Here is a 14219-nt window from a genome sequence, read left to right on the forward strand (position 1 = left end):
ATTCTAAATTATACAAAATACCACAACTTTATTGTTTACATTTGGATATTTCTATAAACATAATGCTACATGTGATTTTCTCATGCTAAAGACAGAAATAAACGAATCTCGTCACTGGACGAATTATTATTGCTGTGTTGAAATATGTCGTAGATTTCTTTAAATATTCCATATTTTCAAAAATAATTTTAAACTCGTTTTTAAATGCAGCAATTATGATTATTATAAGCAACAAATAGTTAAGTGTTCTTGATTTTTAATGAATGTATTCAGTCCCCCTGAACCAAACATGCCGCAAAGGTTTGTTAGTTATCAGTATAAACATGATCGGATGATCAGATGTAGGATATACTCCTTGTTTCTTGACACCAGTTATACTTTGTCGAGTGAGGTGGAAACTTCGATATTTTTCACGGGTGAAAAACAGCAAAGTTTCCACCTCACGTGATAAAATATTAATGGTATAAAGAAACAAGGAGTATATCCTCCATCTGTTTGAAGCATACTGGAAACGAAATCGTAAATCATACCTCACCCGGTCATATTATACTGATAACTAGCAAACATATATGGTGTGTTTCGTTTTATTATTACATTTTTTCGCTTCCATAATAAAAATAATTCATGCATGAAGAGATACGAACGTTCATTCAAATTAAAACATCATCGATATCCCAGGGTTCACTATCACTGTCGTTATATCCACCACTGGAATATGTCATAGCAAAATTGAAGTTCTGTGTGTGACAATAGATGAGCAGGTAGTTGAGTCGATCGCTTTGGTATTTCAATGGCAAGATAGAGGTAAATTGTTCGACTGGGATATGGTATTCAATGTCCTTTTTATATAAGTCTAGACAACATTACTACATATATACTACCCTTTGTAGGATAGAACGCGTCCTCGAGTTCCCACGCATGAGCTCGAACAATTGACCTCCAGCTTGCAATTGAAATGCCAAAGCTATCGAGCTATAGAATATCCTCTGGTAGGTTCAAATCATTCGTAGTACATTGTATTGGATTTTGCAAGACTTGGAAGCTTGGGTGCAGACCGAGTAATCTTAGATAAAAAGTTGAAATGCTTGAAGGAAACTAAACTACAGAACAAATGATAAGATAATAGCATATGATAACGTGAGGAGATAAATGAATAACTAAAGTGTCATTGATCATTTATATTAACATTTCGGTCAAAAACGTGTGGACAGTGACAACCTCCCTTATCTATATGAGTATCATATAACCACACTCACTCTATTATCCTTATCATTGTACACAGCATATCATGTCCACCATGTTTCGACCTGTTCTGCTTTTTGCTTTCTTTTGGTAAGATGCTTTTTGTTTAACTTAAGACAATCATTTGATAAAAAGGTAAACAGCAAGGAGTCCTTATGAGATATTATAGTGAACTGCATATGTGTATAGTAGTACACTGTTTTATTGTATATTTTTATTGATGTAATAGCGGTAATGTTTGAAATATTTTGCATTTACAATTAATGATGCCCTCAAATGATTACTGTTATGTGAACAATGTTATTTGTCTACTTAAGTTGTAATACTGACACACATGTAACAGGATGAACGATTCAAAACAAAAAGTCACTGTCACTGTTAGGGATCGAACTCGGGACATCTGGGTTACTAATCTGACGCTCAAATCATCGAGCTAAAGTTTTCTCTAGCCGAGCAGTATGTTGCGGCTAATGTTGACCAAAGTGAAACATAAGCAATAAAATTAAATGTTAACGACCTGTATGCTGATGAAGCCACCAACAACATTTTAAATATATATTAACTAAACATTTTACATAATGATGTTATTCATCTTTTAAATAAATAATAATTTTTTCTATATTATTTTTCTCTGGCTTAATATTGTTATATTGTTTTTGAGATAAACCCGTCAAACATCAGACTGATTCAATTTAGGAAAAATCATGGTTTTATTTGTCATTTGGTTTGCTGTGATACACAAGGCGTATAGCCGGGGAGTTTGGTATGCTGTGATACACAAAGCGTATGGTCGGGGAGTTTGGTATGCCTTGATGCACAAGTCGTATAGCCGGAGAGTTTGGTATGCTGTGTATACACAAGGCGTATGGTCGGGGAGTTTGGTTTGCTGTGATACACAAGGCGTATAGCCGGGGAGTTTGCTATGCTGTGATATACAAAGCGTATGGTCGGGGAGTTTGATTATGCCGTGATACACAAGGCGTATAGCCGGAGAGTTTGGTATGCTGTGATACACAAGGCGTATGGTCGGGGAGTTTGGTTTGCTGTGATACACAAGGCGTATAGCCGGGGAGTTTGGTATGCTGTGATACACAAGGCGTATGGTCGGGGAGTTTGGTTTGCTGTGATACACAAGGCGTATAGCCGGGGAGTTTGGTATGCTGTGATACACAAGGCGTATAGCCGGAGAGTTTGGTATGCTGTGATACACAAAGCCGGGGAGTTTGGTTTGCTGTGATACACAAGGCGTATAGTCGGGGAGTTTGGTATGCTGTGATGCACAAGGCGTATGGTCGGGGAGTTTGCTATGCTGTGATACACAAGGCGTATAGCCGGAGAGTTTGGTATGCTGTGATACACAAGGCATATGGTCGGGGAGTTTGGTTTGCTGTGATACACAAGGCGTATGGTCGGGGAGTTTGGTATGCTGTGATACACAAGGCGTATGGTCGGGGAGTTTGGTTTGCTGTGATACACAAGGCGTATAGCCGGGGAGTTTGGTATGCTGTGATACACAAGGCGTATAGTCGGGGAGTTTGGTATGCTGTGATACACAAGGCGTATGGTCGGGGAGTTTGGTTTGCTGTGATACACAAGGCGTATAGCCGGGGAGTTTGGTATGCTGTGATACACAAGGCGTATAGTCGGGGAGTTTGGTATGCTGTGATACACAAGGCGTATAGCCGGGGAGTTTGGTATGCTGTGATACACAAGGCGTATAGCCGGAGAGTTTGGTTTGCTGTGATACACAAGGCGTATGGTCGGGGAGTTTGGTATGCTGTGATACACAAGGCGTATAGCCGGGGAGTTTGGTATGCTGTGATACACAAGGCGTATAGCCGGGGAGTTTGGTATGCTGTGATACACAAGGCGTATGGTCGGGGAGTTTGGTTTGCTGTGATACACAAGGCGTATAGCCGGGGAGTTTGGTTTGCTGTGATACACAAGGCGTATAGCCGGGGAGTTTGGTATGCTGTGATACACAAGGCGTATAGTCGGGGAGTTTGGTTTGCTGTGATACACAAGGCGTATAGCCGGGGAGTTTGGTTTGCTGTGATACACAAGGCGTATAGCCGGGGAGTTTGGTTTGCTGTGATACACAAGGCGTATAGCCGGGGATTTTGGTTTGCTGTGATACACAAGGCGTATAGTCGGGGAGTTTGGTTTGCTGTGATACACAAGGCGTATAGCCGGGGAGTTTGGTATGCTGTGATACACAAGGCGTATAGTCGGGGAGTTTGGTATGCTGTGATACACAAGGCGTATGGTCGGGGAGTTTGGTATGCTGTGATACACAAGGCGTATAGCCGGAGAGTTTGGTATGCTGTGATACACAAGGCGTATGGTCGGGGAGTTTGGTATGCTGTGATACACAAGGCGTATAGCCGGGGAGTTTGGTATGCTGTGATACACAAGGCGTATGGTCGGGGAGTTTGGTTTGCTGTGATACACAAGGCGTATAGTCGGGGAGTTTGGTTTGCTGTGATACACAAGGCGTATGGTCGGGGAGTTTGGTATGCTGTGATACACAAGGCGTATAGCCGGGGAGTTTGGTATGCTGTGATACACAAGGCGTATGGTCGGGGAGTTTGGTTTGCTGTGATACACAAGGCGTATAGCCGGGGAGTTTGGTATGCTGTGATACACAAGGCGTATAGCCGGGGAGTTTGGTATGCTGTGATACACAAGGCGTATGGTCGGGGAGTTTGGTTTGCTGTGATACACAAGGCGTATGGTCGGGGAGTTTGGTTTGCTGTGATACACAAGGCGTATAGTCGGGGAGTTTGGTATGCTGTGATACACAAGGCGTATGGTCGGGGAGTTTGGTATGCTGTGATACACAAGGCGTATGGTCGGGGAGTTTGGTTTGCTGTGATACACAAGGCGTATAGCCGGGGAGTTTGGTATGCTGTGATACACAAGGCGTATGGTCGGGGAGTTTGGTTTGCTGTGATACACAAGGCGTATAGCCGGGGAGTTTGGTATGCTGTGATACACAAGGCGTATAGCCGGGGAGTTTGGTATGCTGTGATACACAAAGCGTATGGTCGGGGAGTTTGGTATGCTGTGATACACAAGGCGTATGGTCGGGGAGTTTGGTATGCTGTGATACACAAGGCGTATGGTCGGGGAGTTTGGTATGCTGTGATACACAAGGCGTATGGTCGGGGAGTTTGGTATGCTGTGATACACAAGGCGTATAGTCGGAGAGTTTGGTATGCTGTGATACACAAGGCGTATGGTCGGAGAGTTTGGTATGCTGTGATACACAAGGCGTATAGCCGGGGAGTTTGGTATGCTGTGATACACAAGGCGTATGGCCGGGGAGTTTGGTATGCTGTGATACACAAGGCGTATGGCCGGGGAGTTTGGTATGCTGTGATACACAAGGCGTATAGCCGGGGAGTTTGGTATGCTGTGATACACAAGGCGTATGGTCGGGGAGTTTGGTATGCTGTGATACACAAGGCGTATAGCCGGGGAGTTTGGTATGCTGTGATACACAAGGCGTATGGTCGGGGAGTTTGGTTTGCTGTGATACACAAGGCGTATGGTCGGGGAGTCTGGTTTGCTGTGATACACAAGGCGTATAGTCGGGGAGTTTGGTATGCTGTGATACACAAAGCGTATGGTCGGAGAATTTCGGTTTGCTGTGATACACAAGGCGTATGGTCGGGGAGTTTGGTATGCTGTGATACACAAGGCGTATAGTCTCGGGGAGTTTGGTTTGCTGTGATACACAAGGCGTATAGCCGGGGAGTTTGGTATGCTGTGATACACAAGGCGTATGGTCGGGGAGTTTGGTTTGATGTGATACACAAGGCGTATGGTCGGGGAGTTTGGTATGCTGTGATACACAAGGCGTATAGTCGGGGAGTTTGGTTTGTTGTGATACACAAGGCGTATAGTCGGGGAGTTTTGTTTGCTGTGATACACAAGGCGTATGGTCGGGGAGTTTGGTATGCTGTGATACACAAGGCGTATAGCCGGGGAGTTTGGTATGCTGTGATACACAAGGCGTATGGTCGGGGAGTTTGGTATGCTGTGATACACAAGGCGTATAGTCGGGGAGTTTGGTTTGCTGTGATACACAAGGCGTATAGCGGGGAGTTTGGTATGCTGTGATACACAAGGCGTATGGTCTGGGAGTTTGGTATGCTGTGATACACAAGGCGTATGGTCGGGGAGTTTGGTTTGCTGTGATACACAAGGCGTATGGTCGGGGAGTTTGGTATGCTGTGATACACAAGGCGTATGGTCGGGGAGTTTGGTTTGCTGTGATACACAAGGCGTTATGGTCGGGGAGTTTGGTATGCTGTGATACACAAGGCGTATAGCCGGGGAGTTTGGTATGCTGTGATACACAAAGCGTATGGTCGGGGATTTTTGTATGCTGTGATACACAAGGCGTATGGTCGGAGAGTTTGGTATGCTGTGATACACAAGGCGTATAGCCGGAGAGTTTGGTATGCTGTGATACACAAGCGTATGGTCGGGGAGTTTGTATGCCTGTGATACACAAGGCGTATAGTCGGAGAGTTTGGTATGCTGTGATACACAAGCGTATGGTCGGGGAGTTTGGTATGCCTGTGATACACAAGGCGTATAGCCGGGGAGTTTGGTATGCTGTGATACACAAGGCGTATAGCCGGGGAGTTTGGTATGCTGTGATACACAAGGCGTATAGCCGGGGAGTTTGGTATGCTGTGATACACAAGGCGTATGGTCGGGGAGTTTGGTATGCTGTGATACACAAGGCGTATGGTCGGAGAGTTTGGTATGCTGTGATACACAAGGCGTATGGTCGGGGAGTTTGGTATGCTGTGATACACAAGGCGTATGGTCGGGGAGTTTTGGTTTGCTGTGATACACAAGGCGTATAGTCGGGGAAGTTTGGTTTGCTGTGATACACAAGGCGTATAGCTGGGGAGTTTGGTATGCTGTGATACACAAGGCGTATGGTCGGGGAGTTTGGTATGCTGTGATACACAAGGCGTATGGTCGGGGAGTTTGGTTTGCTGTGATACACAAGGCGTATGGTGGGGAGTTTGGTATGCTGTGATACACAAGGCGTATGGTCGGGTGGAGTCTGTTACACAAGGGTATGTCGGGAGTTTGGTATGCTGTGATACACAAGGCGTATAGCCGGGGAGTTTGGTATGCTGTGATACACAAGGCGTATGGTCGGGGAGTTTGGTTTGATGTGATACACAAGGCGTATAGTCGGGGAGTTTGGTTTGCTGTGATACACAAGGCGTATAGCCGGGGAGTTTGGTATGCTGTGATACACAAGGCGTATGGTCGGGGAGTTTGGTTTGCTGTGATACACAAGGCGTATGGTCGGGGAGTTTGGTTTGCTGTGATACACAAGGCGTATAGCCGGGGAGTTTGGTATGCTGTGATACACAAGGCGTATGGTCGGGGAGTTTGGTTTGCTGTGATACACAAGGCGTATGGTCGGGGAGTTTGGTATGCTGTGATACACAAGGCGTATAGCGGGGAGTTTGGTATGCTGTGATACACAAGGCGTATAGTCGGGGAGTATTTGGTATGCGTGTGTTGTATGCTGATACACAAGGCGTATAGCGGGAGAGTTTGTTGTATGCTGTGATACACAAGCGTATGGTCGGGGAGTTTGGTATGCTGTGATACACAAGCGTATGGTCGGGGAGTTTGGTATGCTGTGATACACAAGGCGTATGGTCGGGGAGTTTGGTATGCTGTGATACACAAGGCGTATAGCCGGGGAGTTTGGTATGCTGTGATACACAAAGGCGTTATGGTCGGTGAGTTGGTTTGCTGTGATACACAAGCGATCGGGGAGTTTGGTATGCTGTGATACACAAGGCGTATGGCCGGGGAGTTTGGTATGCTGTGATACACAAGGCGTATGGCCGGGGAGTTTGGTTATGCTGTGATACACAAGGCGTATGGCCGGGGAGTTTGGTATGCTGTGATACACAAGGCGTATGGTCGGGGAGTTTGGTTTGCTGTGATACACAAGGCGTATAGTCGGGGAGTTTGGTATGCTGTGATACACAAGGCGTATATGGCCGGGGAGTTTGGTATGCTGTGATACACAAGGCGTATGGTCGGGGAGTTTGGTATGCTGTGATACACAAGGCGTTATGGTCGGGAGTTTGGTATGCTGTGATACACAAGGCGTATGGTCGGGGAGTTTGGTATGCTGTGATACACAAGGCGTATAGTCGGGAGTTTGGTATGCTGTGATACACAAGGCGTATGGTCGGAGTTTGGTATGCTGTGGATACACCGGGGAGTTTGGTATGCTGTGATACACAAGGCGTATATGCTGTGATACACAAGGCGTATGGTCGGGGAGTTTGGTATGCTGTGATACACAAGGCGTATAGTCGGGGAGTTTGGTTTGCTGTGATACACAAGGCGTATGGTCGGGAGTTTGGTATGCTGTGATACACAAAGGTCGGGGAGTTTGGTAAGTATGTATGCGTGTACACGGGTATAGCCGGAGAGTTTGGTTTGCTGTGATACACAAGGCGTATGGTCGGGGAGTTTTGGTATGCTGTGATACACAAGGCGTATAGGGGAGAGTTTGGTATGCTGTGATACACAAAGCGCTGCTGTGATACACAAGGCGTATAGTCGGGGAGTTTGGTGCCATGATGGTATAGCGGGAGTTTGGTATGTGATACACAAGGCGTATAGCCGGGGAGTTTGGTATGCTGTGATAACAAGGCGTATGCTGTGATACACAAGGCGTATAGCCGGGAGAGTTTGGTTTGCTGTGATACACAAGGCGTATAGCCGGGGAGTTTGGTATGCTGTGATACACAAGGCGTATAGCGGGGGAGTTTGGTATGCTGTGATACACAAGGCGTATGGTCGGGGAGTTTGGTTTGCTGTGATACACAAGGCGTATAGGTCGGGGAGTTTGGTTTGCCTGTGATACACAAGGCGTATAGCCGGGGAGTTTGGTATGCTGTGATACACAAGGCGTATAGCCGGGGAGTTTGGTATGCTGTGATACACAAGGCGTATAGCCGGGGAGTTTGGTTTGATGTGATACACAAGGCGTATAGCCGGGGAGTTTGGTATGCTGTGATACACAAGGCCGTATAGTCGGGGGAGTTTGGTATGATGTGATACACAAAGCGTATAGCCGGGGAGTTTGGTATGCTGTGATACACAAGGCGTATGGCCGGGGAGTTTGGTTTGCTGTGATACACAAGGCGTATGGTCCGGGGAGTTTGGTATGCTTTGATACACAAGGCGTAGTTGCTAGCCGGATGGTCGGGAGTTTGGTATGCTGTGATGATACACAAGGCGTATAGCCGGAGGAGTTTGGTTTGCTGTGATACACAAGGGCGTATAGCCGGGAGAGTTTGGTATGCTGTGATACACAAGGCGTATAGTCGGGGAGTTTGGTTTGCTGTGATACACAAGGCGTATAGCCGGAGAGTTTGGTATGCTGTGATACACAAGGGCTATAGTCGGGGAGTTTGGTTTGCTGTGATACACAAGGCGTATGGTCGGGAGTTTGGTTTGCTGTGATACACAAGGCGTATGGCCGGGAGTTTGGTTTGCTGTGATACACAAGGCGTATGGTCGGGGAGTTTGGTATGCTGTGATACACAAGGCGTATGGTCGGAGGAGTTTGGTATGCTGTGATACACAAGGCGTATGGCTTCGGAGAGTTTGGTTTGCTGTGATACACAAGGCGTATGGTCGGGGAGTTTGGTATGCTGTGATACACAAGGCGTATAGCCGGAGAGTTTGGTATGCTGTGATACACAAGGCGTATAGCCGGAGAGTTTGCTATGCTGTGATACACAAGGCGTATAGCCGGGGAGTTTGGTATGCTGTGATAACAACAAGGCGTATATGGCCGGAGAGTTTGGTATGCTGTGATACACAAGGCGTTATGGTCGGGGAGTTTGGTATGCTGTGATACACAAGGCGTATAGTCGGGGAGTTTGCTGTGATACACAAGGCGTATGGTCGGGAGTTTGGGTTTGCTGTGATACACAAGGCGTATGGTCGGGGAGTTTTGGTTTGCTGTGATAACACAAGGCGTATAGTCGGGGAGTTTGGTATGCTGTGATACACAAAGCGTATGGTCGGAGAGTTTGGTTTGCTGTGATACACAAGGCGTATCGTCGGGGAGTTTGGTATGCTGTGATACACACAAGGCGTATGGTCGGGAGTTTGGTATGCTGTGATACACAAGGCGTATGTCGGGGAGTTTGGTTTGCTGTGATACACAAGCGTATGGTCGGGGAGTTTGGTTTGCTGTGATACACAAGGCGTATAGCGGGGAGTTTGGTATGCTGTGATACACAAAGCGTATGGTCGGGGAGTTTGGTTTGCTGTGATACACAAGGCGTATGGCCGGGGAGTTTGGTATGCTGTGATACACAAGGCGTAGGTCGGGGAGTTTGGTATTGCTGTGTGATACACAAGGCGTATAGCCGGGGAGTTTGGTATGCTGTGATACACAAGGCGTATGGTCGGGGAGTTTGGTTTGATGTGATACACAAGGCGTATGGTTTGGGAGTTTGTTATGCTTGATACACAAGCGTATAGTCCGGGGAGTTTGGTGATACACAAGGCGTATGGTCGGGGAGTTTGGTATGCTGTGACACAAGGCGTATAGCTCGGAGGAGTTGGTATGCTGTGATACACAAGGCGTATAGTCGGGGAGTTTGGTATGCTGTGATACACAAAGCGTATGGTCGGGAGTTTGGTATGCCGTGATACACAAGGCGTATAGCCGGGGAGTTTGGTATGCTGTGATACCACAAGGCGTATGGTCGGGAGTTTGGTATGCTGTGATCACAAGTCGTATGAGTTTTGCTGTGATATACACAAGGCGTATGGTCGGGGAGTTTGGTTTGCTGTGATACACAAGGCGTATAGTCGGGGAGTTTTTGGTTTGCTGTGATACACAAGGCGTATAGCCGGGGGGAGTTTGGTATATGCTGTGATACACAAGGCGTATGGTCGGGGAGTTTGGTATGCTGTGATACACAAGGCGTATGGTCGGGGAGTTTGGTTTGCTGTGATACACAAGGCGTATAGCCGGGGAGTTTGGTATGCTGTGATACACAAGGCGTATGGTCGGGGAGTTTGGTTTGCTGTGATGCACAAGGCGTATAGCTGGGGGAGTTTGGTATGCTGTGATACACAAGGCGTATAGCCGGGGAGTTTTGGTATGCTGTAATACACAAAGGCGTATGGTCGGGGATTTTTGGTTATGCTGTGACACACAAGGCGTATGGTCGGAGAGTTTGGTATGCTTTGATACACAAGGGCGTATAGCCGGAGAGTTTGGTATGCTGTGATACACAAAGCGTATGGTCGGGAGTTTGATATGCCGTGATACACAAGGCGTATAGCCGGAGAGTTTGGTATGCTGTGATACACAAAGCGTATGGTCGGGGAGTTTGGTATGCCTGTGATGCACAAGTCGTTATAGCCGGGAGTTTTGGTATGCTGTGATACACAAGGCGTATAGCCGGGAGAGTTTGGTATGCTGTGATACACAAGGCGTATGGTCGGGGAGTTTTTGGTATGCTGTGATACACAAGGCGTATAGCCGGGAGTTTGATATGCTGTGATACACAAGGCGTATGGTCGGGGGAGTTTGGTATGCTGTGATACACAAGGCGTATAGGCGGGGAGTTTGGTATGCTGTGATACACAAGGCGTATAGTCGGGGAGTTTGGTATGCTGTGATACACAAGGCGTATGGCCGGGGAGATTTGGTATGCTGTGATACACCAATATGCGTATAGCCGGAGGCGGGAGAGTTTGGTATGCAGTGGATACACAAGGCGTATAGCCGGGGAGTTTGTATGCTGTGATACACAAGGCGTATGGTCGGGGAGTTTGGTTTGCTGTGATACACAAGGCGTATGTCGGGGAGTTTGGTTTGCTGTGATACACAAGGCGTATAGCCTGGGAGTTTGGTATGCTGTGATACACAAGGCGTATGGTCGGGGAGTTTGGTATGCTGTGATACACAAGGCGTATGGTCGGGAGTTTTGGTATGCTGTGATACACAAGGCGTATAGTCGGAGAGTTTGGTATGCCTGTGATACACAAGGCGTATAGCCGGGAGTTTGGTATGCTGTGATACACAAAGCGTATGGTCGGGGAGTTTGTTTGCCGTGATACACAAGGCGTTATAGCCGTGAGTTTTGTTTGCTGTGATACACAAGGCGTATAGGTCGGGGAGTTTGGTTTGCCTGTGATGCACAAGGCGTATAGTCGGGGAGTTTGGTATGCTGTGATACACAAGGCGTATAGTCTGGGAGTTTGGTTTGCTGTGATACACAAGGCGTATAGCCGGGGAGTTTGGTGCTGTGGGTAGTTTGGTAATGCTGTGATACACAAGGCGTATAGCCGGGGAGTTTGGTATGCTGTGCTACACAATATTGTCGGGGATAGTGATCCCTCCCGTACGGGGAGTTTGGTAATACACAAGGCGTATGGATACCGGGGAGTTTTGGTTTGATGCACAAGATGTAATGTAGAGAGGATCCTCCGGTCCTTTGTAATACTCCAGATGATAAGTACGGTAATTGTAATGTAGAGGATCCTCCGGTCCTTTTGTAATACCAGAAGAGAAAGTACGGTAAGTGTAATGTAGAGAGGATCCTCCGGTCCTTTGTAATACCAGATGATAATACGGTAAGTGTAATGTAAGAGAGGATCCCTCCGGTCCTAATAAGAGTAAATGTATAGCCCTACTTTCCGTTGTAATACCATAATAAGATTACGGTAAGTTTAATGTAGAGAGGATCCTCCGGTCCTTTGTAATACCAATGATAAGTACGGTAAGTATAATAGAAAGGATCCCACGGTCCTTGTGTAAGTGTACTGTAATGTAGAAGAAGGATCCTCCGGTCCTTTGTAATACCAGAATGATAAGTACGGTAAGTGTAATGTAGCAGAGGATCCTCCGGTCCTATTGTAAATAACCAGATGATAAGTACGGTAAGTTGTAATGTAGAGAGGATCCTCCGGTCCCTATTGTAATACCAGATTGATAAGAACGGTAAGTGTAATGTAGAGAGGATCCTCCGGTCCTTTGTAATACCAGATGATAAGTACGGTAAGTGTAATGTAGAGAGGATCCTCCGGTCCTTTGTAATACCAGAGTGTAATGTAAGAGAGGATCCTCCGGTCCTTTGTAATACCAAGTGATAATACGGTAGTGTAATGTAGAGAGGATCCTCCGGTCCTTTGTAATACCAGATGATAAGTACGGTAAGTGTAATGTAGAGAGGATCCTCCGGTCCTTTGTAATACCAGATGATAAGTACGGTAAGTGTAATGTAGAGAGGATCCTCCGGTCCTTTGTAATACCAGATGATAAGTTACGGATAAGTACCAGATGTAAATGTAATGTAGAGAGGATCCTCCGGTCCTTTGTAATACCAGATGATAAGTACGGTAAGTGTAATGTAGAGAGGATCCTCCGGTCCTTTGTAATACCAGATGATAAGTACGGTAAGTGTAATGTAGAGAGGATCCTCCGGTCCTTTGTAATACCAGATGATAAGTACGGTAAGAGTAATGTAGAGAGGATCCTCCGGTCCTTTGTAATACCAGATGATAAGTACGGTAAGTGTAATGTAGAGAGGATCCTCCGGTCCTTTGTAATACCAGATGATAAGTACGGTAAGTGTAATGTAGAGAGGATCCTCCGGTCCGGTCCTTTGTAATACCAGATGATAAGTACGGTAAGTGTAATGTAGAGAGGATCCTCCGGTCCTTTGTAATACCAGATGATAAGTACGGTAAGTGTAATGTAGAGAGGATCCTCCGGTCCTTTGTAATACCAGATGTACGGTAAGTGTAATGTAGAGAGGATCCTCCGGTCCTTTGTAATACCAGATGATAAGTACGGTAAGTGTAATGTAGAGAGGATCCTCCGGTCCTTTGTAATACCAGATGATAAGTACGGTAAGTGTAATGTAGAGAGGATCCTCCGGTCCTTTGTAATACCAGATGATAAGTACGGTAAGTGTAATGTAGAGAGGATCCTCCGGTCCTTTGTAATACCAGATGATAAGTACGGTAAGTGTAATGTAGAGAGGATCCTCCGGTCCTTTGTAATACCAGATGATAAGTACGGTAAGTGTAATGTAGAGAGGATCCTCCGGTCCTTTGTAATACCAGATGATAAGTACGGTAAGTGTAATGTAGAGAGGATCCTCCGGTCCTTTGTAATACCAGATGATAAGTACGGTAAGTGTAATGTAGAGAGGATCCTCCGGTCCTTTGTAATACCAGATGATAAGTACGGTAAGTGTAATGTAGAGAGGATCCTCCGGTCCTTTGTAATACCAGATGATAAGTACGGTAAGTGTAATGTAGAGAGGATCCTCCGGTCCTTTGTAATACCAGATGATAAGTACGGTAAGTGTAATGTAGAGAGGATCCTCCGGTCCTTTGTAATACCAGATGATAAGTACGGTAAGTGTAATGTAGAGAGGATCCTCCGGTCCTTTGTAATACCAGATGATAAGTACGGTAAGTGTAATGTAGAGAGGATCCTCCGGTCCTTTGTAATACCAGATGATAAGTACGGTAAGTGTAATGTAGAGAGGATCCTCCGGTCCTTTGTAATACCAGATGATAAGTACGGTAAGTGTAATGTAGAGAGGATCCTCCGGTCCTTTGTAATACCAGATGATAAGTACGGTAAGAGTAATGTAGAGAGGATCCTCCGGTCCTTTGTAATACCAGATGATAAGTACGGTAAGTGTAATGTAGAGAGGATCCTCCGGTCCTTTGTAATACCAGATGATAAGTACGGTAAGTGTAATGTAGAGAGGATCCTCCGGTCCTTTGTAATACCAGATGATAAGTACGGTAAGTGTAATGTAGAGAGGATCCTCCGGTCCTTTGTAATACCAGATGATAAGTACGGTAAGTGTAATGTAGAGAGGATCCTCCGGTCCTTTGTAATACCAGATGATAAGTAC

General features: G+C 46.2%; 1 protein-coding gene across 1 annotated transcript; it reads right to left on the bottom strand.

The window, feature by feature from the left end:
* Window positions 1-1912: 1912 nt before the first annotated feature.
* Window positions 1913-11994, bottom strand: LOC138334038 (mucin-2-like). Its single transcript, XM_069282755.1, has 7 exons — window positions 11977-11994; window positions 10089-11832; window positions 7124-10050; window positions 6034-7041; window positions 4706-5713; window positions 3614-4345; window positions 1913-3448 (listed from the first exon to the last, which is right to left on the bottom strand). The coding sequence occupies exons 1-7, from the start codon at window positions 11992-11994 to the stop codon at window positions 1913-1915; spliced, it is 8973 nt and encodes a 2990-aa protein (XP_069138856.1).
* Window positions 11995-14219: the final 2225 nt, after the last annotated feature.

The sequence above is a fragment of the Argopecten irradians genome, chromosome 10 (genome assembly GCF_041381155.1).
Source record: "Argopecten irradians isolate NY chromosome 10, Ai_NY, whole genome shotgun sequence".
NCBI classification, from domain to species: Eukaryota; Metazoa; Mollusca; class Bivalvia; order Pectinida; family Pectinidae; genus Argopecten; species Argopecten irradians.